The following is a 26,421-nucleotide window of genomic DNA, read 5'->3' on the forward strand; positions in this document are numbered from 1 at the left end:
GTTTGTAAGTTCCAAAGAATTGTGGGCGATGTACAGTAAATTACACTCCATGTTCACACCAACAAGCAGCACTATGTATTGATATCAAGGTCTGACTACAAACAGGTTCCCTTAGAGTCATGGTTGAATCTGTACATTATTCATATCTGCCTTTAAAGAATCTCTAGTTCTGTTATTTCTCTGAAAGCAAGCAAAATAATGATTGACAGATATAGTAAATAATACTGAAAGAAAAGAAGCACATCAAAGGAAGATACTCCCAAAGGAATTATTAATACATGAGAAACCATTGCAATGCAAACAACCTGGTATGAAGGTTATAAAATACACTGCTGTATTTTTCTCTGCATGACACCAGTTTCTAGAGCATAAGTTAACAGCCAGTAGGGCTCAGCAAGTTTAAAAAAGATCTTGAAACAAACCACCAGGACAAAACCAGTACTCAAATTGCAACACAGTAATCAAGAGAACTACATTGTCAGAGGTGCTTGTTTTTTTGGCCTTTGAGCCAGAGATGTCTCTATGTCATGCTGCCTTTGCAAAGATTGAAGCTGTTTCACAATGGAAAGCAGTAGGCGGTAGTTCATACTGTGCCTTCCACTTAGCAGACATGCACCATTGGCTCCCAGTGATGTAACTGTCTAGGCTGCATTTCTGCACTTGCAATCTCATTTTATTTTTTACAAAACCCCCAAGTTTCTCGTGTTTAATCCCACTAGAAGTTACCCTAGAACAAGACGGTGCAGAATTCAGGGAAACTTCTGTAAAAACTGGGGCATAAAGTATCCCTGTTAGGGTCTGTTTAACATATCTGGTGCGTTTGTCTCTGGGGTGCTTTTGGTCATCAGTACCCGGGGGCCGACCCCGGGCCGGGGCGGAACGCGCGGCGAGGCGGCTCCTGCGCCCACCCGGCCCCATAAAGCGGCGGCTCCTGCGCCCACCCGGCCCCATAAAGCGGCGGCCGGGGCTCGCGCATGCGCTCTGCGCCGTTCGCGGTGCTCCCGGGGCCAAGATGGCGGCGTTCTCGGGTACGTGGCGCGGGGGTCGCGGGGTCTCGGCCCTAAGGGAGCCTCTGCCCTCCGGCTCCCGGGTTCCCTGCAGTGCCAGGGGGAGCTCCTCGGGCCGCCGTCCCAGCTTGGCCCGCGGTAGCTGACCATGCATCAGGCCGCATGTTGCGAGGCCTGCGGGGGATATAGGTGCCTCTCCCCGTGTCCTCGGGCTTCTTTAGGCTGGGGGAAGTGGTTATCGGAATGATTTTGCAGGTTTTATTGCACATGTGGATCTAGAAAAGGGGCTGCTTAAAAGTTAGCCTCGTTCCTTATGCTGACTGGTTTCAGTAACGAGGTTTATTGTACCTGTTCTCTGTATAGTAATGGATAATCACTGGCTTTTTATAAGAGAAGCTCTGCTTCGTGATACAGTTTAGCAAAATATGTCTATTATATAAACTATATATTTGTTATTACTGTATGTAACAGTAAACTGAAATCCAAAAGATTATTATGAAAGGAGGAAACATCACTCTTGTGTCCCCTCCCCCATGCAGATACTGTACAAATAAGCAACCAGCTAAGATCAGAGTTATGTAAAGTTTTAATGTATATGGGGTTTTTCATTTGTTCCTTTTAACTGAACTTTTTTGCATCTTATCGTGGGGGGAAAATGCTGAAGCTTCTCCCCGAGATCTAGAGATCAGTTTGGATGCATGCAGCAGGATTAACTTGGATGTAGTTAAGGAGAATGTCACAGTGTCATTCTTTGATTAAATTCTTGTATTTTTATGTTGAATTAAACTTTGTGAGTTGGAAGTATATGGGAAAAAATTATGTATGGATTTGTTTCTAACCTGCAATCAGTAGGAAGTGATTTTAATTGCTGTTGACTTTGTTGCTCGTGTGGATTGCTTACTTTTGTAGGCGTGAAGGCCACCACTTGAAAATATTGAAGCTTTCTGAAATCACATTACAAATGAAACATGTTTCTTACAGCATTTGTATTATAGCAAATGGAAGAATAATTTTTGGCTGCACACATCCATCTGCACCAGCCCAGCTCAGTGTGTGTGTGCTTATGCACACTGTGTCTGAAGCCCAGCATGTGGCAGTGCAGAGGCCAGTGTGTAAAACTTCTGCTTGGAATGGTGCATGTTTATAGTTGAGGGAATTGTTGTAGTGTAACCTTATGTACCCAAAGAGACGACCAACAGATAAATTGTTATTTTGATGGTATGTTGCCATCATTTGGGTTGCTTAGGATCTGCTTTCCTCATGCCTGTATTGAATAACTGAAGGTTTCTTTTGTTTTCCTTTTTAAATATGGAGGATTTATTTATCAACATAAAAGCATGTTGCTCCATATTTAACTTGTATCTGAGGTACAGCCATTAGGCCTTGATGTGAGTTTTCCAGAAGGGGTATCCAAGGAAAAAAGCTTTTCAAAGGTAAATGTAATTAGTAATTTTAAAAAAATCAAAGCATTGGCTTTTTATTGTACATGCTGTCAAGTGGGTCAGGCAAGATTTGGTGAACTAAAGTCCGTATGGGATAGCTTTTTTTTCTGCTGTTTCCACCTCAACTGTAGAGAAAATTGGGTATTTATGATTGAGTCTTCCCTGTTGTCTGCATAGGCAGTTTCCTTAAAGGTGCAAAGATAAGTACCTTGTGCTTGAAGAGGTGCTCTGTTTCCAGCTTGGTTTTTTTTGCTGCTAGGTCTGTAGCTGCCCCCGTGCCCTGTGTATGCCTGACTTATTCTGCTCTAAGCTGGGACACCTCTCCAAGCTGCCTGTGAGGAAGGGAGAGCCTTTCTATCAGTGGGTGCTGGAGTGAAGGCTGCACATGCTATTGCCAAAAAGTGTGGTTTTCCATGATTGTGTCTGTAGCTGGAAGTGTTGATGCTTGGCAATCTTGTGAGCAATGTGAGGTTAATAACACTGCTGGATCTTTTTTTGCTTGTCTTACAGAGATGGGTGTTATGCCTGAGATAGCTCAAGCAGTGGAGGAAATGGACTGGCTGTAAGTAGGAGTGTGACAAACGCTAATTTTCCTTTCATCAATGTATGACATGCTTCTTAAAACTCCTCTGCTGTCACATTAAAGCAAAGTAGATGTGTGTTTTCCTTTAACTGTCTTTGCATATCATGTGCTTCTGTGTAGTGTGGAAGACTGAACACAAACTGTGACTGCAGCAGTAACATTTAAACTTGGACAAGCAGAGCGTGACTTCTTATGCTTCGCTCCATTTGTTTCACAAAAGGCTCTGTGCTTCTGGTTTATTTATTATGTATCATGGGGTTATTGGATTAAGTACTGTCACATAATTGATGCTAGTTTAGTACATGTTTTCCAAACTGTGGTCTGTGATTACGTTTTTCAAACTTAATGCTTGTGTGTCAGTCTTCTAAAAAAATTGTTATTCTTGTGTTTGGTTCCTTGTTTGGCCAAAATGTTTTAACTTCAGAGTTTGTTTTGAATTGTCATTCAGAATGTTGTCAACATGGACAAACTTTGTGTTTCTTCTCAGATAAATATTAATTAGCTTTGGTTGTCTGAAAATGCTGGTTATGTTTAGTTATTTTTACTTCCTTTTCCGGTTTTGAACAGGAATCATATAAGTAAGGGCTGCGTAAGTGGCTTTAAAGAAAAACTCATGTGAAGAAAGGAAGACAAGGAATATATAGTTAGTAAGTTTCTTTTATAGTTTAGCATAGTGATGTGAGATGGAGTCTCTTATCAAGGTGCAGTTGAATCTGCTGCAAACCAGGGGGAATAGCAGTTACCTGCTTTATATTGCAGATGACCATGGTTTCTGTGAATATCTATATAAGTAAAAAATTATTTTTCCACTTACATAGAACATTACCTTGTGTTAATATGTTCTTTCCTGTAGTCTCCCTACAGATATCCAAGCAGAATCCATCCCATTGATCTTGGGAGGTGGTGATGTACTTATGGTATGTCTGCAGGATAACCCTATTCATATAAATCCTGTGTATTTTAATTGTTGCTTGTGTGGTCAGTTTTGTTCTTTCCACATGGGTCCATAGTTAGACTAGCTCTCCTGTCCTAATTCAAAAGTATATTCTTCAGGTAAAAGCCTCTTTGAGTTCCTGGTGTGTTTCCAGCTGTTCTTGCAGATGAAATCTGGGGGTATTAGGCTTTATTTTTTGACTTCTTGACAGGCACTGCCACACGAATGAGGGCTGTCTGATCTCACCTACTCTCCTTTTGACTGTTTATACCTGACATAGCTCTGTATAGAGCATGGTTGATACTGCCTAAGCCAATGCTGCAGTATCAATAACCTCAAAAGTATCAGATTAGTATGCCCTGTTCATCATATCTTTTATGGATCTCTGTGCTCTTCATTCCATAAACCAAAATAATACTTCCTAAAAAATAAACTTAGTTTATCAAAATAGAATTCTAGAAGAGTCCTTACATTCCTGGTTAAACTCTTGTATTTTTCTTCTTATAGGCTGCTGAAACTGGGAGTGGAAAAACTGGTGTAAGTAATAAAATTTAAATTAACAGAAAGCAGAAGTCTTTAAGTGGTGAGAGGTGTTGTGTATGCATATATGCAGAGAATGTGTATATGTGTTCAAGCATTGTTGGTAATAGTCTTTAGCAGCATATATGTAGGAATGTATTTCAGTCTTTCTGGCTGTGGGTATTGCACCTGAAAACAAGGCTGGAAATAAGTGTATAACTTGTGGAATGAAAGTAACTTTTCATTATAGGCTTTCAGCATTCCAGTTATCCAGATTGTTTATGAAACACTGAAAGACCAAATGGAAGGCAAGAAAGGAAAAGCCACTATTAAAACTGGAGGGGCAGGTAAGTTTTTATATGTCACACTCCTTAAATTCAAAACTCTGCTAGCTTGTGCTGATTTTGTCACTTTTAGGAGTAAGGTTAACCTGCCATTAGATAAGTATTTTTTCCATAATTCGCGATAATATAAACAGAATATCATCTTTCAATGTTTTATTAAACAGTGAATATAAATTTACTGGTGGAATCATGGGAAGAACTGGTGTGCTCTTGTTTTCAGCTTGAGGCTGGCTGATCCACACCTTGCTTTCCAGTGTTCTTCTGAAAGCCATACTAGGTTATTGCCTTGCAAGATATGAAGTGGTGGTGTTGTCCACCTTAAAAGAAGGAGTTAAAAAACATCTTTCTGTTGCAGGAATAGGTGAGACCATCTATGACACCATGGAGTTGGTTTGGCCCTCTTAAGTGAGCTTAAGCAGAAAGTTCTAGCTTCTAGCTCTTCTAGGCTCAAACATATTTTTGTGTGGCTGAGGTAACAGTGTAGGATTTTTCAATTCTGCTGTGCTGAGTAGAGCTGTTGTGTTCCTTTTGGCACCTGCCTAGGTTTTGGAATTGAGTAACAACATCTTGGGTTGCTACAATTTGTTCTAGTAAACATTGAATTGAGCAGGAAGTTCACAGGGCCAGAACTCAGCTGTATAGAATGGATTGTAACTGTGATAATATCCTCACAGTATTTGAGAGTCTATTGTGCGTCCATATAATTTAGCTTGGAACTGTAAAGCCAATACCTATGTCCAGTCTGTGGTATTGATGGATTTTATGTAAGTGAACAGTATTTACACAAACAACACTCTGAGGATGTTATAGTAGTTGTCATCATTATAATTAGTGCTACACTGGTGACAGTAAAGTCAACTTAAAAAAAAATAAAAAGTTAAAATCCTCCTTTAGAGAATATAATATGAATATGCAAATATACTCAGTAATCCTGATTGAAATGACATCTGGGTTTTTTTTAAATCATGTATAGATTTTATTGCAGCATGTTTCTGAGCATATGAAAAATGAAGTCTCAAATTCTATTTGTGTATGTATCTTAGCTCCTTAGTAATAGCATTTTAACTTACCACTTGAAAAACAACCTTAATGTAAGTTTGGAACAGAAATCGCAAATAACACATTTTGAATTTGTTGTTCTTAATACAGTTTTGGATATTTACTATCTGAATTTGATTGTGATTGTTTGAAACTGCCTTATTTTATAAAAGTCTTCATTGTTTTCAGTTGCATTTTTAAGTAACTTAATCTGTGTTCTCCTTAGTGGAATAATCTAAACTTCCATAGAATACCTTTGTGTTAAGCATTTGTGCCCCTCCTTCAGATTGTAGGCCTTCATTTTGAGCTGATATGGATTTCATTGGAACAAAGCTATTTCTCCACAAAATTAAGCCAAACGTTGTAGAAACAATTTGAACTTCTAATTTGAGTTTTTCAGGCTTGTGTTGTTGATTTAATGCTTTTTTTGTTACTGTCTTTCAAACTTAGTGCTCAATAAATGGCAAATGAACCCCTATGACAGAGGATCAGCTTTTGGTGAGTTGTCCTGTTGTTCACTTAAGAACATTTTAAACTAGAGGAAAGCATGCATGAAATTTTCTTTTGAAAGCAATTAGGCAATTTCTTCAACTAAAACCGTCTTGTAATTTTCAGCAATTGGATCGGATGGTTTGTGTTGTCAAAGCAGAGAGATTAAAGAATGGCATGGATGCAGAGCAACTAGAGGTGTGACTAAAGGTAAATAGAAAGTGATGTGTTTTGAGTACTCTTCTAGAAAATTTTCAGCTGAAATGCCTGCTTGTCAGCCATTATTAATGTAGATGGTTACATTAAAAGCTTTCTATCCATCTGACCAAATTTAGTAGCTTAAGACTTGGAAATGACAAATATCTGTTTTGTTCTCCTTGTGTTGTAAATTACTTTTTCCCTGACAGTGATGTCTGAAAGTAGAATAAAACCTTCCCAAACTACGTTAAAATGATAATAGAAAGGCAAACCTTTACTTGAAAGCCTGCAGGTACACAATATCAGGAAAACCATGCCCCAAATTAGATTCATAGAATTCTATAAGATTGGGCTGTTAAAATAGAACTCTACCTTATTATGTCTATGATACGTGGTACAAAATAAAATGTCCTTGGTAAACTAACAAGCAAGACTAAACAAAACTTCAAGAATGCATCAAGGAGTTTGTTCACTGTGGGAAAGAAAGCTGGAAAAGTACAGGAAGTTATATCTAGGCATTTAACACTACTAGCTACAAATACGTGAAGTATACATGGAAAGCTAAAAATCTTCAGGTATCAATAGCAGACTGAGTTGAAGGAGGCAGAATCCTAACTAATATTCATCAGAATGTGGTTTTGTTGGGAAATGGCTATGCACACAGTACTTCAAGTTGTTTCCTTGCAGCCTTCACACAGATAGATGTGTGCATGCAAAAATTTCACAGTTCTGTGGTTGTAGCAATAGTTGAGAGGCCAACCCTAACGTTTGACTAAGAAGTCATCCTCATGCTCCAGTGGTTCTGGGGTATGTTCAGAAAGACCCTAAACAGTCTGCTTTCATGGGGTGTGCAGATAATTCTGTCTGTGTGTACATAACAGCCAGCTGGATGTGCTTCAAGCGACAAAAGCAGTGTTGGTATTGGGGCATGCTGGTGGTCTTGTACTGATTCTGCAGAACCCTGTGTCCTGAGTTTATCAGTTCCTGTGTATTCAGGAGGAGCACTCTTCTGTCTTGCATGTCACTCCTTTGGAGCCTTTCACACGTTACTTCTCAGTGTGTACTTTGTCTCTTTTGCCTGCTCATTCTTCATTCCATACAAAGGTACACATACAACCTTTTCACACAAACACAGTAGGGGATTTCATGACATGTTTAGCGGGACTGGGAATGTTAGATCTTTATGGACTTGGAAGTAGCAAGACGGAACCACCTTAATGAATTTGGGTATTGTGTTAGATCCTTTCTTTTTCTTTTAAAGGGAAATACTACTATGAAGTTTCCTGTCATGACCAAGGCTTGTGCAGAGTTGGTTGGTCAACTATGCAGGCTTCATTAGATCTGGGTGAGTTTCCTTCTGAAGAACCTATAGCTAGTTCTTACATTGACGTGGAACGGAGGGAGTCCTGTTTAGTGTTGCAGAGAATAAACTCCTTAGGAAGGTTCCCAATATTGGCAGGTTGATAACGTGTTCCATTTTACTTCCCTTCCATTTAAGGGGAAGTCTTTGGTGGTGACAGTGTTTTGTTGTCTTCAGTGACTTTCTGCTTTTTATGGTTTTTTGTTTTGTTTTTTTTTTGATGAAGATGACTAGAGACTAGTAAAATTGAAAAATTTACTGGTACAAAAGTACTAGTTTGGTGCATCCTGGTCAGAAATCTGTAGTTAGCAGTGTGTATTACTTGTTTATGCTGTAGTGTTGGAGATTTCAGTTGCTAATACCAGGAGGAAAAGGTATAACCGGTCAACCAAAAGATAAAAGCCTATTGTCTTGTCTTCAGGCACTGATAAATTTGGCTTTGGCTTTGGTGGCACTGGTAAGAAATCTCACAACAAGCAATTTGACAGCTATGGTGAGGTAAGCTTGAATTGTTTTTGGCAGAGATATTATTAACAGTTTTGCATGTTAGTTTTATGCTGTTACAGTAAACTGTCTTTTGAAATAGTGCTCACTGCTAAGGGAGGCTCACTGGATAAAAGTACTATGGAGCACTGAAGCATTCTTGAATAAAAGCTTATTAAAAGATTCAACAAAAGCAGTTATAAGCTTGAGACATGATAGTGGTTAAACTGCAATTATATCAACTCCTATTTAGAAGTTAAAATTTTGCTGTGTGTCACAGGTTAAAAGTTAATTGACCTCTTGAGACTTGTCTTGACTTATTTCAGTTGTAGCTTGAATAAATCAACCTGTCTGTATACACTGAACATCCAAGTCTGGGCATCGTATACTGTTTAATAGAAATTAAAATAGAAGTAATTGGACAACTCTAATCTGTCAAAATGCATTGTTAAGTGCTAGTAAGGTACAGTTGGAGTGCACTACCTCTTTTGAGTTGAGTTTGCCACTACCTTAATGTACACTTCTGAAATGCCTGCTAGGAATATCTGTAGTGTTTTTTGTGTAGTGTAGCAGTGGAATTGAGATGTTAAGCATAATTTATATAAATTAGTATTACAGCAGTAAATCAAGCCTTTTTGTGCTAATAATGAACTCAATGACATAAAACTTGCAACTTTTAGGACTACTGTCGCTTGTTTAATAGTGATTCTTGAGCTGTTGTTTAGAAGCAGTTTATAATACATAAATGTTATTGAATACCTTTAAAATTAACAGATTTCAAGACACTTAAAGCATTCAAGTATATATAAAATGCATATAGCGTCTTCAAGAGTTAGTCTTTTATTATACTAAAAATACAGGTTTTTGATGCAATGTTTGCTGTTCTAAGCTTAGATTTACATTGCATGACTAATGTGCTTTTCCATAGTGCAGAATACTTCCAGATAAATGACTTAAATGTATCATTGCCATTGTGTTTGGTTTTTGAAGTAAATTTCAAGCAGTAATAAATGCTTAAATATCTAGGATCAATTGGACAGTTTACTGAAGACTTGTAGTCAAATAAAAATGTGTTCTATTTACAATGGTCTTACTGAAACAAATTGAGCTTGCTTGACTTCTCAAGAATCAGCATTTATTAGGAAGAGGTAAGAAAACTGGAAGCTGACAGAATATTAGCACTAAGTCTTTTTAATACACTGCAAATGTCTTAGCTTCACAAACCTTTTTTTTTTTTTTTTTGCAGGAATTCACTATGCATGATACGATTGGGTGTTATCTAGACACAGAAAAAGGACAAATAAAATTTTCCAAAAATGGTAAGTTTTATTCTCTTTCTTTGGAATTTTTTTCGGATGCTTTCATGGGGGTGGAGGGAGAGGAAAGCACACACTTGCAGAGTCTGACTGAACTAACCCTACTTTCAGGGAAGGACCTTGGCCTTGCATTTGATATCCCACCACATATAAGGAACCAAGCACTTTTTGCAGCTTGTGTACTGAAGGTAATAGGAATATTACAGATGTCCAAGATAATTATAATTTTTTTGAGTTTGTTAATGAACTACTTAAGTATAAAATTTGCATAGCCACCTACAGTTACTGCAGCTGTGCATGTAAAGTCAGTTTTCTTGGGTTTTCCAGTAGTCACTACTGAAGTAATAAACATGTGTGTGTGTTAGCTTTGAGTACCATTTAAGCTAAATTTTAAATCCAAATTTTAATCTTGAATTTATAGGTAGAGCAGCATGGATAACTAATTCCTAATAACAGTGCTATGTTTTGTGTGCTAAACTTTGGTTTACTGCCATTTGACTGATTCAAGCAAATAGCTTGAAAATCAGATACCCTGTTTCATTTGTTCTGAACTCTAACGTTACTGTAATGTAGTACTATTTCTTTCTGTGTTAGTCTTTTTGAGTCTGTCTCTCAAGCAGTAAAGATTTTAGCAAAACCTTTCAGTGATTAGAGAAATGTACAACTTCGGAAAAAACAATGCCTTGGTTTTTTTATTGGCTTCTTTCTGTTTGTTTGTTTGGGATGACTTTTAGTTCCAGCAACTTGGGGAAGAAGAACGTATAAGATGAGACAAGAAAAGTCCTTGCCTATTTCCTTTCTTCTTCTGTTTTTTTCATTATTGAGTTTTCTCATTTTATGTGGTCTCTTGAATCTGTGTGTATGACACAACTTTATTGAAACCTAGAATGCCGAATTGAAATTCAATTTTGGAGAAGAAGATTTCAAGTTTCCACCAAAAGATGGCTATGTTGGTCTTTGCAAGGCTCCTGAGAGCAGTGTTGTAAAATCACAGCACTCAGGTAGGTTAAATTTCTACAAACATTTCTTGTTTCTATATTCAGGTTGTGTTACAGAGCATCTTTTGGTCCCATTAATTGCAATCCGAAAGATCTTTAATACAGCAGTTATGAAGAAATATTTGTGCTTTTTTGAAAGTGTACCAGATTTTCTTGCTCTTAAACCACTGATAGTCTTCAAGATTTTGAATTTAGAAGTACATCAGGTAAAAGAAGTCCAGCTAAGTTATCATAAAAATATGTGTGAGTCTTTATACCCCATAATAGAATGGGTCGTCCTCCGTGACCAGTACACCCACTTGTAAGTTCTGAGCATTTTTCTGAAGTTATTCATAATTGAGAGAGCCATCACATCACCTTTCAGTGGAGCATTTAGAATTACTAGGTTTTAATTACTAACAGAAAATCCAAATCTGTTTCCTGTAAAAAAATTCCAGAATAAGAATTTAGTTTGTCTTAATGGTGATTTTTTTTTTCCACTTAGGAAATGCACAAGTGGTTCAAGCACAGAACCTTCCAAATGCTCCAAAAGCATTGATTGTAGAACCATCAAGAGAGCTGGCAGAACAAACTTTGAACAATGTGAAGCAGTTCAAAAAATACGTTGATAATCCCAAGTTAAGGTAATAGTGAATTTGGTAGTTGCATTTATGGTATTTTCCATGGATGTAACTTCATGGGGAGATTGGGTGGAGGGGAGGTTTCCACTTTGTAGTTAAGTGAACCATATGTGCAGTGCTGCTGATATTATTATCAGCAATAATCTGCTACCAACTGAACTTCTGACTTTGCAACTACAGTTAGACCACTTAGGGTGTTTTTGGTGTTTTATCTCTGGACTGCCTTTTTCTCATATAACAAATTTCGTGGGTAGGTTGTTTTTTTTTTTTAATTATCAGTGATAACTAGTATGAGACTTCACATGCTTTTCTTGACTAAAAACATTATCTGCTTACTGTCTTTCTTTCCTAAACATTTTCCTATGTCCCCATCTCCTGCCTCCTCATTTTGTTTGTTTTTCATCTCCATCAAGTAGTTGCATATAGTGTCTGCTCTCTTTAATTAATGTGTTTACAGGACAAGTCATCACGGAGATGCAATTCTGAAAAATGAATCCTCTATAAGTTGCTTTGCTTTTAAGTTGTCTCTTTGACTGTGCTTCTAAAACTTAATCATATCCCAGTTCTAAACTGCAATCTGTTTATAAGAGTGCATTTACTAGAATTGCTGGAACTAAGGAATAGGAATGGGCAAGCTACAATGAAAGATTCATTTAGTTTACTGTTATTTGTATTTCTAATTTTCAAGGACACAAGAAACTTCATTGAGCTAAGTTACAATTTTTTTTTTATTTTTAAGAAACGTTTTTTTATAAGATTATATTGGTTAAGCTGCTAATTTGTTTAATGAAACAGTGATAAAGTAATCACATTCAAATACAGTTTGGTACAAGAGCTTTCAGTTGAATTAAATACAATACACTACTACACTGTATGAAAGGATGAATTTCAAAATTAACTTTTTCTATTATTTTGTTCTTAAAGTTACTGCTCAGAGCTGTTAATTGTCAGCTATCAATAAAACAATCAGTCTTCAGACAAATGTTTAGTATATCTTCTGAATATAACAAATGGGTAAATGTCAAATATATTGATGTAATTTTAGGGAACTGCTAATTATTGGTGGAGTTGCTGCAAGAGATCAACTCTCTGTACTGGAACAAGGTGTAAGTTGTCTTTTTTTTCATATGATTTATTCATTTGGGTTCCAAGTAATTTATGATTTTGCTAGAGGATATTAATGGTGCTAACTGATGTAATAAGAATAATAAACATGTGAAAAAGGAAATGTACAGTTGATAGCAAGCTCATGTTGCACCAGTCTAGCAGTTGTTCCTTTGCTTTCATGTCAATACAAGAACTAAGAGTACTCAAATTACAGTGGTCAAATTCTGTTGAAGCATGAGTACTCCTGAAAATCTTAAAGGTGTAATTGTTGGCCATTTGTCCTTGACCAGCAAGACAGTTTTCCTATTAACTTCTGTTCCATGTATTTGTGAATAAAAATAGTCTGCAGTTATCAAGATGAACCTAGACTAAAAACCAGTCCTTTGTAGAAGGAAGTGGTCTGGTTTCAGCAGCATGGAATGTACTCATGGAATGTACATGGAATGATTCAAGCATACTGTAAGGAGAAGAGTCACAGGGTCTTGTTTTTATTTAAGACTCACTTTTGGAAATGAAAACACATCACTATTGATAAATATTCTAGTGGTTCTAGCTGCCAAAATACAAATATTCTGTTAAGCCTACTTAAACTGGAAGATTATTTGACTTCCATGCGAATGATAAATTCTTGATTGTGAACCCTTCTGTTTGGTAAAATCTTAAGTTATTTCTGTAGTTGATAGACTTTGTATCCGTCCACCGTGAAAAAAAATTATCCCCATTTAAAAACAATTCTGTTTGTTGGCTTTAGATAACAAAATTACACAGCTTGGGGTTCAGGGAAGGCAAAAAAGGGGTACAGCACTTCCCAAATAATGGAAGGCTTCATCCCTGAGGTAGGTTCTGCTAGTGAAATGACTGTAGAACAAAAATGCAGGTTGCCCAGAGAGGAGGTTGTAGGATCGCTTTCAAAAACAGTACTGAAAATTGTTTTAGGCAGCTACCTAGAGTAACTTGGAAATTGTCCTTGATTTGCATGTGAAGGTGGGGAGTGGAGACCAGATGATCTCAGGAGACCCCTCCAACTCAGATTATTCTAGGATTTTATGAAGTTATAATTAATAGAAGACAAAGCATTATGCTGATAATTGTCTTGTAATGTTAAGCTTAGATAACACTTTTAATGCCTCTTGTTAGTTACATACTCTTTATGCACTTCGTAGGTGGATATTGTTGTTGGAACTCCTGGAAGGCTGGATGACCTGGTCTCAACAGGGAAGATTAATTTATCTCAAGTTAGATTCCTGGTTCTGGACGAAGCTGTATGTAGAGAACTAAGTGCTATTTAAATTCTGTTCTAAAATACAATATTTGCAAAAAAAAGTGAGGCATGATTGTTCTGTAGTATTTGATAATAAAGTGGAACAGATACCTATAGACTGTTCCAGCTTAATCCTGTCATTGTTTTCAGCCTTAGTAACCTACTTTTTTTTTCCCACCTGCCCTCACAGCTTCTCTGTTAAATCTATTTGGAATTTTTCTGATAGAAAAATATATTTCAAACTATATTTAAAAAGTACTGAAGTCTTTCCCTGTCACTACAGGGAATTCAAAAGACAAAGACAAAATAAAAGTGTTAGTTAACCTGGCAGGTCTTGAAGCCAGTGAATGTTGTACTTAATATGCTGTGAAATAAGGGCATCTCTCTGATCTGTTTTAGTACAACTGAATATTCAAAAAGTTCAAATGCCTTGGGTGTTAGCTGGGAGTATCTGCTGAGCTTCTTGTGAAGCTCTTTACTGGGCTTTTTCTCCTTAGTAGTAACATCCCTACCATGCATTGACCTGTCCAGCTAATTAAAAGCAAGAACTTCTAAGAGTCAGAGTGTATTGCTTATTTAACTCAAGTATAAAGACTGAAAAAAGAGAGAGAAGATTTGCAGCTTTGCCTCTTTTATTTCATCCCCGTGTAGGATGGCCTTCTCCTCCAAGGTTATTCAGATTTCATAAACAGGATCCACAGTCAAATTCCTCAGATAACCTCAGATGGAAAGAGACTTCAGGTATAGAATGTTTGGGATTGGTTTGTTGGGTTTTTTTTTTTGTTGTGGGGTGGTTTTTTTGTTTGTTTATTTTGTTTGCTTGGCTATTTTTTTGAGTATGTGATATTCTCTGCTTTGAGTTGTTGACTTTTATTTGTCATGGAGCATGATTCTTTGAAGTGGAGTTTGCTAAAGCTCTTGTCCAAAACTAACATGTGTTCAGTGAGTTCAGTAATTGCCTGTGGATATGCATTTTTAGTATTCTAGATGTTGAGGTGTAGTGTTCAGAAGTTTTCAATTTAATTTGAATTATTTAGATATAAATATAGCAAAACATGACTGAATACATACATTATGATTTCTGATGTGTTAATAATCTTGGTTCATCAGCTTTCAGTGTTTTTTATTCTTCCTTCTAATTTATTGGATCTTTGTAAGAGAATAGTTAAGCAATTTGTTTTGTGTACTGACTCTTGCCAACTGAGTGGCTTTAGGACTGATGATGAGGAAATCCAGACTCTTTTTTTTGTGTTATATTATGCTGTTCAACTACATAACTTTCATCCAGTTCTACTCCCACCTTTTTGGATTGGGAGGATCTTACCTTCAGTAGTATCCATATGACTCTCTTTTTCTCAGGTGATTGTGTGCTCTGCAACACTGCATTCTTTTGATGTGAAAAAACTATCTGAAAAAATCATGCATTTTCCCACCTGGGTTGATTTGAAAGGAGAAGATTCTGTCCCTGAAACTGTACACCATGTAGTTGTGCCTGTAAATCCAAAAGCTGATAAACTCTGGGAAAGGCTCGGCAAGAATCATATCAGAGTAAGTGAAAATTGAGGTTATTTGTCCATGTTTACTTATTTAACCTTCAGAACAGGGGCCTAACATGGAAGGATCTTTGCTGACTATCGAAACAGCTTAATCTGTAATGGTTTGTTCCATGGTAGTCAGCATCTTATCAGTGATGTCATAAAACTCTTTCTGAACAGCTCTATTACAAACATGACTGTGGAAAAGCTTGATAGAGTGACAGTCTGATTTGCACTAGAGAATAATGACACTGTCCTTTTTACTCATTTCACAGCTGATGGTCTGTGGCCTTACTGTTCTTCGTACCTCTTTTCTGACTTGGCAGGAGGAAATAAATAAACCTGCCAAGATGGATCATTCTGTAAGGTAGTTCTGTCTCCAGGCCATGTGAGATGAGCAGTTTTTACAGGAAGGGTTTCATATCAGACTGCATTTGAGACTCCAGATTCTATGTTCACCTGACACCTATTCATGTGTGAAGGTGTTGGATGTTCAGGTCTTCAGTCTTCAAGTTCTGAGTAACTTGGAATTATATTTTTTTCTTCGCAAATCTGATGCAGTTACAATAGGTTTTCTTAATCCTTCTTTGTCTTTGTAACTCTGTTTGTCACGTTAGTATGAGTTTACTTCTTTTGGATTTTAAGTTTATATCTGATTCAGCCTATCATAGGGGAAAAAACAAGGAACCACTGTTTATGTGGATTTAACCATATTTTACCATATCATTTTATTCAGGTTTGTTTGGGTGTTTTTAATTCTTCACGTTGTTCAAAGGTGTTCCCTATCCAGTGTCTACATAAATAGTTTTATTGCACTTTTTTATGAGTAAGTTTTGTGTGCTTAAACACAAGATTTGCCTTTAGGTAAGGGTAGGTAAACATGGCTGGTGGGAAAACAAAATGCTAAGATTACTTTTAAATTTTAATTTCTTCCTAGTTACAAGTTAATGGATTTAAGTATTTTTCTGTGAAGTGCACTACTGACTTGGGGGGCTTTTTTGTTTGTGTTTTTCCTAGACTGATGAAGTACATGCAAAAGACAATACAAGACCTGGTGCTAACACTCCAGGTAATGAGCAACACTAAAATTTGTTCATGAAATTTTTGTAAATTTTTTGAAGTAAAGGTAAATTGTAGTGGACACTGGCCTTGAGTCATGTTCCTCGAAAATTTTATTTCTACATTCTCATTGTCTTGAAGAGAAATGTGTTTCTGTAACTGGGGAATGGGAAAGAGACTTGAATATATACTTTGCAGATTTGTGGACAAGTGTTTTTTGGTGTGTATAAGAAACCTGGAACTTCTGAGTGGTTTTGTTCTTTCTGTATTGTATCACTTTGGAGCATGGAGGGGAGAGGTAGAAACTGAAGGTTTAGCTTGCTTGCTCTAATAATAAAAGTTTAACTGTCTACTCAAAGACCAGAGAACTTCAAGGTATAAATTTCAAAGTTCTTCATGTTTTTAAGCAATTTGAGTGAAATAACTTCTTTATTTTTATTTAGAAATGTGGTCTGAAGCTATTAAAATTCTTAAAGGAGAATACACTGTTCGGGCAATCAAAGAGCACAAGATGGACCAAGCCATTATTTTCTGCAGGACTAAAATAGACTGTGATAATATGGAGCAGTACTTCATCCAACAGGGCGGAGGTAATGTTCCATATCAACCTTACCTCACTTTTCCCACTTCTGTGTTTTCTGAACACCAAATTTGTATGATAGAGATCACTGATACTGGGACACAGCACAAATAAAATTGTGCTTCAGGTTTTTTACATACTTAACTGGGCATAAAATTCAGGAGTTTTTTTGTAGCAGGCGGCTGCAGGGGTGCCCTGTGTGAAAAAAAGCAATGAATTGTCTTGTACCTGTTTCAGACAGTTCTGAAATGGCTGGAAACCCATGGTGCACCAACATTTGAACCAGTGAGAAGATACATGGTACCTCTGCTGTAACACACTAGTAAAATTGATAGTTGGTAAGGGCAAGAGACGTGGGAAGAAATGTTCACACCTAAGAAGAAAAGAATATGTTCTTTTCAAAAACATAAAAAGAATATGTGAAAGAAAACACAGGAACAGTGAAAGGGGATGTGTGAGGAGAAAGGTTAAGACAGGTATTTGAATAAATGGGGAAATTCAGAGCAGGAAGGAGTAAGGAGAAATGGCTACACACATGCTCTGAGGAAGAGGGAGAAAGGGTGTTTAACTACTTGTCTTGTGTATTTTTTTCCACTTCAATGCCTGTGAAAATTCTTTACCCATTAAATTTTTTTTCAGTTCTGTATGATTGTGTCATATCTTAAATGTGATGTTATTAATACATATAAATTCTTTCAGGCCCTGATAGGAAGGGGCATCAATTCTCATGTGTCTGCCTGCATGGTGATAGAAAACCTCAAGAAAGAAAGCAAAATCTGGAAAGATTTAAGGTGATGCAGCAGATTCTTGAAGGCTTTTTCCTCACCTCCTGTTATCCAAATTCATGTGTTTTGTTCCTAGTTCTCCATTTAAATTAAATTGCTCTCAAATGCTCTATGTTCCACTTCCTGAAATTGTGAGGCACATTTCCTGTAGGTGGATGTCTACTGGTAATCAGTATGACCTTTGTGAGTTTGAATGAGAAGATAGTGGGCTTATTTTAAATTAAAAACCTAACTTTAAACTCTGTAGTAATTACTTTCTGTTTTTAAAGTCTTTAGCACTTGATTACTTTAAGAAAAAAGTTATTAAAATATTACAGTTTACTTCTGATTAAGCCATTTGTTGATTTTTGCTTGCTTTATGTGTTGGGGGAAGAAACAAAGATGTAAATTGACCAAGCTATTCATGCTTTATTTGAAGTGTTCTTAAATGTAGAGAGACACTTTAAGGTGAAGTAAGTGCAGAGGACTATGGTTTCATTGCTTGGGATTTTGCTTCCTATACTTAGCACAACAGTTCCTTACAACTCTGTTTTTGCAGAGAGGAGATGTCCGTTTCTTGATCTGCACAGATGTTGCTGCTAGAGGAATTGATATTCACGGTGTTCCATATGGTAAGACAAAATTTTTTAAAATGAAGCTATTGAATTGCACTCGAGTTTCAATATATTTGTAGTCTTGTCCACTAGTTAAAATAAATATATGACCTGTAGCATAAATTTAAGAGATGTAGATGTTGAAGGCTTAAATTAGGCAATATTTAATTTGGTTGTTAACTGTAAGTTCTCAAAAATCTGATGATGTTCTGCATTTTTGTAAATTGTTCATTTGGTTTTCCATTCTTTCCAAAAAGTAATCAGGGAGAAATCAGTTTGAGAGTGAGAGCCTTTATTGCAGGTATTGCTGGTTACACCTGTAACTGTTGTAATAGACTATAAAAGTATATACATAGATTAAGGAGAGGAGTTGCAGCAATCAAAATCATATTTTAGGTGTCTGATCTCTGACCTTACCTCTTACATTAAAAAAAATCTTGTGTTCTCTGTGGACTGTATCTATCTTACACAGTTATCAACGTGACACTCCCTGATGAAAAACAGAACTATGTTCATCGAATCGGGAGAGTCGGCAGAGCTGAGAGGTAGGTGTGTGTTCAGAGCAGTCACCAGGCTTTCTTGGTATTTTTGTTGTTGTTTCACAAGTTGGCAATAGTTACTGAAACACATTTCTCTCTTCCTTCTCCCCTAATATTTCAGGATGGGTTTGGCAATCTCCCTTGTGGCAAAGGAGAAAGAAAAGGTAATTATACTCCAAAGCAAAGGTGAACAGACACTATTTACTGAAGTTCTATCCACAGCTGCTATCTGACCTTGTTATCCTGCATTGAAAAACTGCTTGCTTGTCCTTGCTTAATGGAAGAACTTAAACAGATTCCTGAATTCTTTTTCATTCTATAATTAGTCGAAATAAATATATTAAACTCTGTTTCACAAAGCTTAGAAGTTGTTTCCCATTATTTCTAGGTTTGGTATCATGTATGCAGTAGTCGTGGAAAAGGATGCTATAACACCAGACTGAAGGAAGAGGGAGGTTGTACCATATGGTACAATGAGATGCAGGTAAGGATTTTGCTTAGATGTTCCCTAATTCCTCTAAAAGACTCAGGAATAAAGATCTTGTTTGACCTGTGTAGTTGATGTACAAAGCTAGTCTTAGGGTGTTCATAACCTGTGATACCATTTAAAGAATAAATTGGAAAACTCTAAGTTCTGTGTTCTGTAAGTTGTGTAATTATAAAATCTTATTTTAATACTCCCAGCTAATTCTGTTGGAGTCATATCTTCAGCTTCCTTACAGTCTTCCTAATCAAAATCTGTTAAGATTTAGAGGGTGTTAGTTACACACTTTAGTTTAAATGGTTTGTTGAAAACCATTGCTTAAGGCTGTTGTTTCTCTAACCTGGAAATAGTTTGTCACTTAAGTAGGTTTTTCATAGGGATTTGTATACCAGCTGTGAATGTATGTTAGAAAGCAATACTTCCCTTCTTTCTCTAATTAAGAAGGGCAAATACACCTCATCTGTGGTAAAATAAGCTTGGACTATGAGCTCTTTATTATAAAGTAGCCTCATTCATACAGGTAGGATAGTGTATGAAATAAAGACTTCTAGTTAGGGTAAAACCCTGCTGAAATTGGAAATGAACTTGCATAGTCTGAGCTAATAAAAATGTGTTAGTCTTCTGTATCTCTGACCAAATAGTTTTCTGTGTACCATTCTTGTTCAAACTACTCAAATGTGACTGTTCAGAAGAGTAGTTTGACTAGTCTTGGACTATAAGAGTACTTAAAGATTTCTTGGGTTTTTTCCTCTTAGTTGCTGGGGGAGATTGAAGAACACTTGAACTGCACTATTGCCCAAGTTGAACCAGATATAAAAGTACCGGTGGATGATTTTGATGGGAAAGTTACATATGGGCAGAAAAGAGCTCTGGGTGGTAAGAATTAACTACTCTCGAGTTCCCTTGCTATACAGTGTTTAGTTTCCTGGTTGCCTCCTGTATAACTACAGAATACTAGATGATAAAAAAATCATAGATTACAAATAAATTAATTATAAAAAACTGCTAGTTCTTTGCTATCTTCTGCATTTGTCGCATGCAGCCTACGGGTTGGAAGTGACAAGAGTATGTGCATACCTGTTTTTGTTGGTTTGTGCTTTTTGTTTAACAAAGTAATTAACTTTGTGAATTACTGCTTGGGCATTGTTAGTTCTGCTGAAAAATGACTTTGAACACATAATTTAGATTGTGTCTCTTTTGGCAGGTGGACTCTATAAAGGCCATGTGGATATTCTGGCACCTACAGTACAAGAGTTGGCTGCCCTTGAAAAGGAGGCTCAGACATCTTTCTTGCATCTTGGCTATCTTCCTAACCAGCTGTTCAGAACATTCTGATTGTGCCACACTGGAAAGAAGGCTTGAGTTAATAAATACTCTGCCCTACAAATACAAAAATCCCACACTGTCTCTGAGTAGAAGTAGTTAGAAAGCAGTTAAAACTAAATACACTTCTTGCATGAGGAACAAGAGTGTTCAACACTGTTAACTTTGAGTTAGCTGTTCTCCTAATAAAATAAAACAACTCAAAAATGAAATGGTTTTGGTTTTTTTTCTTTAGAGGATTAATTTTGCAGTATCATTCTTTGCATGGTGTGTTGATTTATCAAAAATTCAAGAGTAGTTAGACAAATACGGGAGGAGAGTTTTATATTTCTATTTAAAATTATTTAATTGTGTACTGTAAATTTTTAATGCTGGGCTGAGTGAAGATAGATTCATATTCAGACAGCTGTTTATATTTAAGATACTAAATAAGAAAAAAAAACAAACTTGAAGTATGTATTTGAAGCTATTGTTATCCTAAACCCCTATATCTGGGCTGAAAACTGCATTTTGATTCTGTAGTTCTAGTCTTCTCAAAGTTAATGGTTCTTAAATTTCTGAAATGGATTTTACAGTATTGTAGCAATATTGTTATGAATATTTCTATAATACTCTTGAATTCATAGGAAAGTACCATATGAGTATCAAAGCATTTCATAAATCTGGAGGAAAAGCATTTCAAAACTGCAGGAAAAGATTTTCATGCAGCAGTATAGGTTGAAGTATTTAATGCCTCTTGTGCTGCTTTCAGACAGGTTGAATTTATTCAGATGAAGTTACTGCTATCAGGTTTAGAATTTATTTTTAGCTTTTTTTCTCTAGTGACGCTTCTAAATGTTAATTAGAAAGTTCCTGCAAATTGTCATCCAAATATCTCAGGTCATTGGGAATGCCAGACAACCCCAAATCCAAGTAAATTTTTGCTTTCTTTGTGAAGTCTTCTTTTCCCAGAACATTCCACCCCCTTCCAAAAATCAGTGACAATCAATTTAAACTCAGGTTGAGCAAATAATTATTTGTAGTGTTACCTGGAGAAGGCAGACTGAGGGACCCAGGGATTTGTAATAAAAAACAGATTTCTCATTAATTTAAAAAAAAGTATTGCATTTACAGTAATTTGTGATACTACTTGATCCCAAGGAGAGGGGAGATTACATGGGATGCTTTTCATTAGAACTTGGGAAGGAAAGTTTTATCATGTTTTGTTGGTCTTGTCAGACAAAAGTCATGAAATCTGTCAACTGTAAGTCAATCAAAATTAATTGATAGCAATGCCTGAAATCATTTAGATGCAGAAGAAATCAAATCATTCATGTTTGCCAGTTGAAGCTGAGATTAACATCAGTTTCATTTAGTTTAGACATACATATCTTGGGAAGTATTTTTAAATCACAGGGAAATGGTGGATAGATGGAATCAAAGTTTTAGTAGCATTGATCTTTTTGTTGAAATGTGACATTCTAAATTTGCTGCATGTTCCCAAAGTGCTGATATCTCAAGATTTGCTGTTGAGTATCCAAACTTTGGTGAATAATTACAAATCATGACTAAGGGATGAAAAAAATGATGCTGAAAATGAAAAATACTTTAGGCATATAACCTAGGCGTGCCAGTTCTTACTGAAAATTTGTATTTTCTTGGTGCTAGAGCTGAAATTACTACACTGGTCTAATGTATACTTGTTTTCAGAAGGGTTTTGCTGATACACCTTCAAATGCAGTAGCAGGAAAGAGGTACATGGTAGTTTCTGGTTGGGAGACTTCAAAGGTTATGTGAGATGTCAAGAACTTAACTGTATATTGTGTTAAATGGCAGAAAATCTCTGCTGCCATTATTGGTAATCTCGAGTGCTGCCATTATTGGTAATCTCGAGGAAAAGTAGATCAGATGGCATATAAGCTAGCAATTGTTTCGAGGTATCTGGTCTGGATTTTTTATATTACTTCGAGTTACTGCTGTCTTAAACCATTAAGATGGACTTACTGAAAAATCTGACTTTTTTTTTTTCAGAACGCAAGTATGGCTATGTAACAAAAAACCAAAAAACCCCCAAAACTTAAAAACCAAAATAAAATAAAAGTTAAATGGAATTACACCAAATTAAGTACAGATCATTTTCCCTGATGTTCCCTGCCTCTTGTTTTTTTTATTTGGGAATGAAGGTGCCTTTACACCTAGTTATGATGATAAGCCTTATCTAGATCGACTGCCATGATTCCAGTTAAAAGCTTTAACTGCCTCTCTTGAACCAAGCACTGACTTGTTTTCACACCAATCAAACTATGAACATATTGTTTGTACTGCATGTTAAAAGTCAATAGCTACCTAAGGAAAAAAATATTTCAGAACCAGGTGATGCTGTACATCGCATGGGAATGTTCCAAGTGATTGGAAAAAAATAAATATCTCGTAGAAATGAAGTTACCGACCAAAATGAGGTATCTAACCCTGGGTGCGCGGGTGTGCTCCGTGCGGGTGCAGCGCTGCTGGGGTGAGCCGTGCCCGCCTCGCGGTGGTGCTCATGTCTCACGTATGCCCCTTCCTACCCCAGCCTGCTGCTTCCAACTGGGTCAATTACATTCTCCCTATTTTTATTTATTTTTTTCTCTTTAGAAACAAACGAGCTCCTAAGCAAAAAAGAATTTAAAGCTGTTAGAGCTGTTTGCATGGAACACAAACTCACAATGAAGGGCCCTTGCTTCACTGCCTGACTTCTTGTCGCAGCTTGAATAAACGCGCAGTGTGAGCTGTTCCGATTGTTAATCCACTAACTTCTGCTTTAAAGGGCTTGCGCCTTATCTGGCTACAAGGCTAATTCTTGCTACTGTACATGTCAAAACTGTATTTCTTTTTCTTCTCAGTGCTGATTTCTAGGGCTCACAAACTGAAAACAGAACCAAAACATAGGCTTTCATAAATGCCCCTGTCAATATCGGTTGCAATTTGCTTGCTTCAGAATTGTAAGCAAATCCCATGTAGGCATTCTTGCTGTGCTTCAGCTTTTCTGACCAAAGGGCAGGAATATGGGAAATTCAAGATTAGCCTGCATAAAGTGAACAAAATATAAATTCTAGTTTTAACCTTTTTTTTTTTTTTTTTTTCCCAGTTATATTCTAATCATAGCTATAAGGTTGGCTTAGGGAGATATTTTTCTTTAGTGTTTTGAGTTTGTCACTTGTTTATTGGAGTACCCTTGTTCAATAGCTTTGTATTTTTGACTAATTTGCTTTAGCACAATGTCTTTGAGAGAACTTGCATTCTTATTGGATGATTAACTATTCATTTATAACTACTGGTAGTAATCTTTCTTTGTTTTCCTTTACACTCCTATAAAGGTTCCTTTTATGGAAGGGAAAAGGATACAGATGGTGTTTGCCACTCAGTGTCCAAACTGCTGAGCTGGGGCCCCCTTTTAGCAAGCTCCAAAGGCAGGAGGAGTTTGCTGGTCTCTTATGCTTTAAGTATGGCTCTGTTTTGCTACTGTGAAAGCAGACAAAATTGCTGCTGGCAACACAGACTTGTACTTCAGTCTTCTCATGTTTATGGAATCACACATACAAATAAATGTGCCTGGTCTATTTGAAGAGGTAATTGGCCTGTGGTCACTACCATATGTGAATATCCATATAATGCAGTAAGCTGGGCTTCTGCTTAAGCCAGTTAGCAAAATATCTGCATCTCAAGTACATTAGATATATGTGAGAGACAGCAAAAATGTGTGGAAGATTGAAAGGGTGAACTTTACAAAGAAATGTGTACCACTCTGCCTTGCGCCTCTATTTGTAGGTAGGGAAAAGTGTAACAGCTAGGGACACTTTGATAAACCCTTTATCACTACAACTACACTATCACTTGCCTGTTGATAAAATAAGGTTTTACACAGGGCAAGGGAGATCAAAACCTGTCTTGTGTAAGGAATTTTCTACAATAATACTTTTTTCAGATTTTGCTTAAAAGCAAAAAGTTGATACTTTTTGGAGTTGCTACTTGTTGCAGTAACTAATGCATTTAGTGAATGATGAACAGGGTCTGTATCACTTTCCTTATGAAAATTTGCTTCTTGCAGTGATTTTTGTCTCTATCTCTTGTTTACTCACAAATGTGTCCAGATCCACAGGGAGGTAAAGAGACATAGCAATCTGCTGAATGTCAGCCAAGACTGGCAAGAATTGTCATAATATCTTTGCAGCAGTAATATGTTAAATGCTGTTTCAAGATATTCAGCACATGAATGAATTAGTCTTTTTCATAATGGTTGTTATTATAGAGAATATAAAGGTACATTCATGAGGCATATCCCATGACTGCTGGGCACTGCTGCTTACTGGAGTGCCTAGGGTGTATAGCAGAAAATTTCTCTTGTCTTGAAGGGATGTTCTTGATTTAATATTTAGCAGAAAAATTAAAAATACAAACAGCTAACTTAATACATGGAGAACAGATTGCTGAAATTCAGATTGTAGCTAACATTGAGCTAACACTGTTGTGGGTCACAGGATAATCTTGCCACTCCAGAAATTATTGGTCTCCTTTCTGAGAGCTGGACCTGCCAGTGCTGGACAGAAAATTCAGGTACTTTGTCTAAATAGCATGAAGAGCTTGTGTTTAGACAACTCAAGCTATCCTCTGTGTAATACAGAATTGAATTTTAAAATTCTGACGTACGGAAACGTCATAGTACTTGTATTTCCTGACCTGCATTGCCTCTTCAGTTCGCTGGTTTTGGAGAGCACTAAATTGTTGTGGAATTGTCCAGTGGTAACTTTCTTCTGTTTGTTGATTGTTGCAATGCACAACACTCAGAGAGGATTTGGATTGTATCAATTAAAACCATCCTTCTACAGATGCCTTGTTGGGAACCAGCATCCTTTTAACCAGAACTGTACTTGTGTTAGAATTAGTTAAACTTATTGTATGAGTAATGAAAAATATAATGTGGGATAACAAAATAATAGTAGAAATTACATCCAAGTTGCTTTAGGTGGCATTTCTGACTCTTTGGTATGTATCAGTATTATGAGTAGCTGCTCTGTTATTTAGGTTTTAAGCAATGTGTTCTATTCTATTCTACTAAAAAACTTTTGTGATTGTTTTTTGATTATCGCAGTTGAACAATAATGGTATTTTTAATGAAGTGATTCAAAATAGGAAGTAGAGAATTGTTAGTATGCAGCATATGCAGTTATGATTTAACCAGCCCTGTACAGAATGCAGTAATAGGTTTGGGAGGTTTTTATTGAGTCTTAACCTTTTTTGAAAAAAAAAACAAAACCAAAAACAAAAAACAAACTTTCATTGCTCTTCCTTACAACAAGAGTTTAAGCCGTGTTTGGCTGAAATGGTTAAAAAGAAGTAAGTTGTACAAAAAGTCTATTCAGCTCTAAGCACTGATCTTTTGTGGTAATTCTAATGGCCTAAAACAGTGACAACAGAATTTACATTCAGTTTAAAATTGTAAAACAGTATGAAGTCATCTGTAGTTTTCTGTCAGCAGCCCAAACTTTGGTTAGGAGTTTTGCCAACAGCCATTGTTGTCAGGTAATGCATTTAACTACTGACTGCATTAGGCCAAGTTTCTGAAACTAAATAGTACTTAGTATATGGTAAATATATCTATTTTTTCTGTAGTCTTTATATCAAAAGGAGGAAAAAGTTTGTTGTTAATCTTTCCATATTAAACTTGGGGTTTTCTCCTGAATAATGCCTGTGGTATCAGAGGCTTCCTCCATGTGTTTTACTTATCTCATTTATCGTGTAGGTAACTTATGTAAATGCTGTGCTTCAGGATGCGGTCTCCTTAAAAAAGCAGGAAATCCCTGGGAAA

At 36.6% G+C, this 26,421-nt stretch overlaps 1 protein-coding gene across 1 annotated transcript; it reads left to right on the top strand.

Moving 5' to 3' along the window:
* The first annotated feature begins 948 nt into the window (after positions 1–948).
* DDX1 (DEAD-box helicase 1) lies at positions 949–20,809 on the top strand. The gene is made up of 26 exons (XM_015621283.2): positions 949–1,028; positions 2,960–3,011; positions 3,886–3,949; positions 4,474–4,503; positions 4,736–4,832; positions 6,318–6,365; positions 6,483–6,566; positions 7,816–7,899; positions 8,336–8,412; positions 9,644–9,716; positions 9,825–9,901; positions 10,600–10,714; positions 11,196–11,334; positions 12,377–12,437; positions 13,602–13,700; positions 14,351–14,440; positions 15,059–15,247; positions 16,252–16,303; positions 16,737–16,883; positions 17,573–17,664; positions 18,197–18,269; positions 18,724–18,796; positions 18,912–18,954; positions 19,179–19,274; positions 20,030–20,150; positions 20,479–20,809. Exons 1-26 carry the CDS (start codon positions 1,013–1,015, stop codon positions 20,607–20,609), a joined length of 2,223 nt encoding a protein of 740 aa, XP_015476769.1. The 5' UTR covers positions 949–1,012; the 3' UTR covers positions 20,610–20,809.
* The last annotated feature ends 5,612 nt before the right edge of the window (positions 20,810–26,421 follow it).

The sequence above is a fragment of the Parus major genome, chromosome 3 (assembly GCF_001522545.3).
Source record: "Parus major isolate Abel chromosome 3, Parus_major1.1, whole genome shotgun sequence".
Classification (NCBI taxonomy): Eukaryota; Metazoa; Chordata; class Aves; order Passeriformes; family Paridae; genus Parus; species Parus major.

Bases quoted from the DNA above. Each gene is read 5' to 3' on its own strand.
- DDX1 (XM_015621283.2), top strand. The intron at 10,715-11,195 runs GTAGGTTAAATT...TTTTCCACTTAG, and splicing joins TGTAAAATCACAGCACTCAG to GAAATGCACAAGTGGTTCAA. The intron at 15,248-16,251 runs GTAAGTGAAAAT...TGTTTTTCCTAG, and splicing joins TCGGCAAGAATCATATCAGA to ACTGATGAAGTACATGCAAA.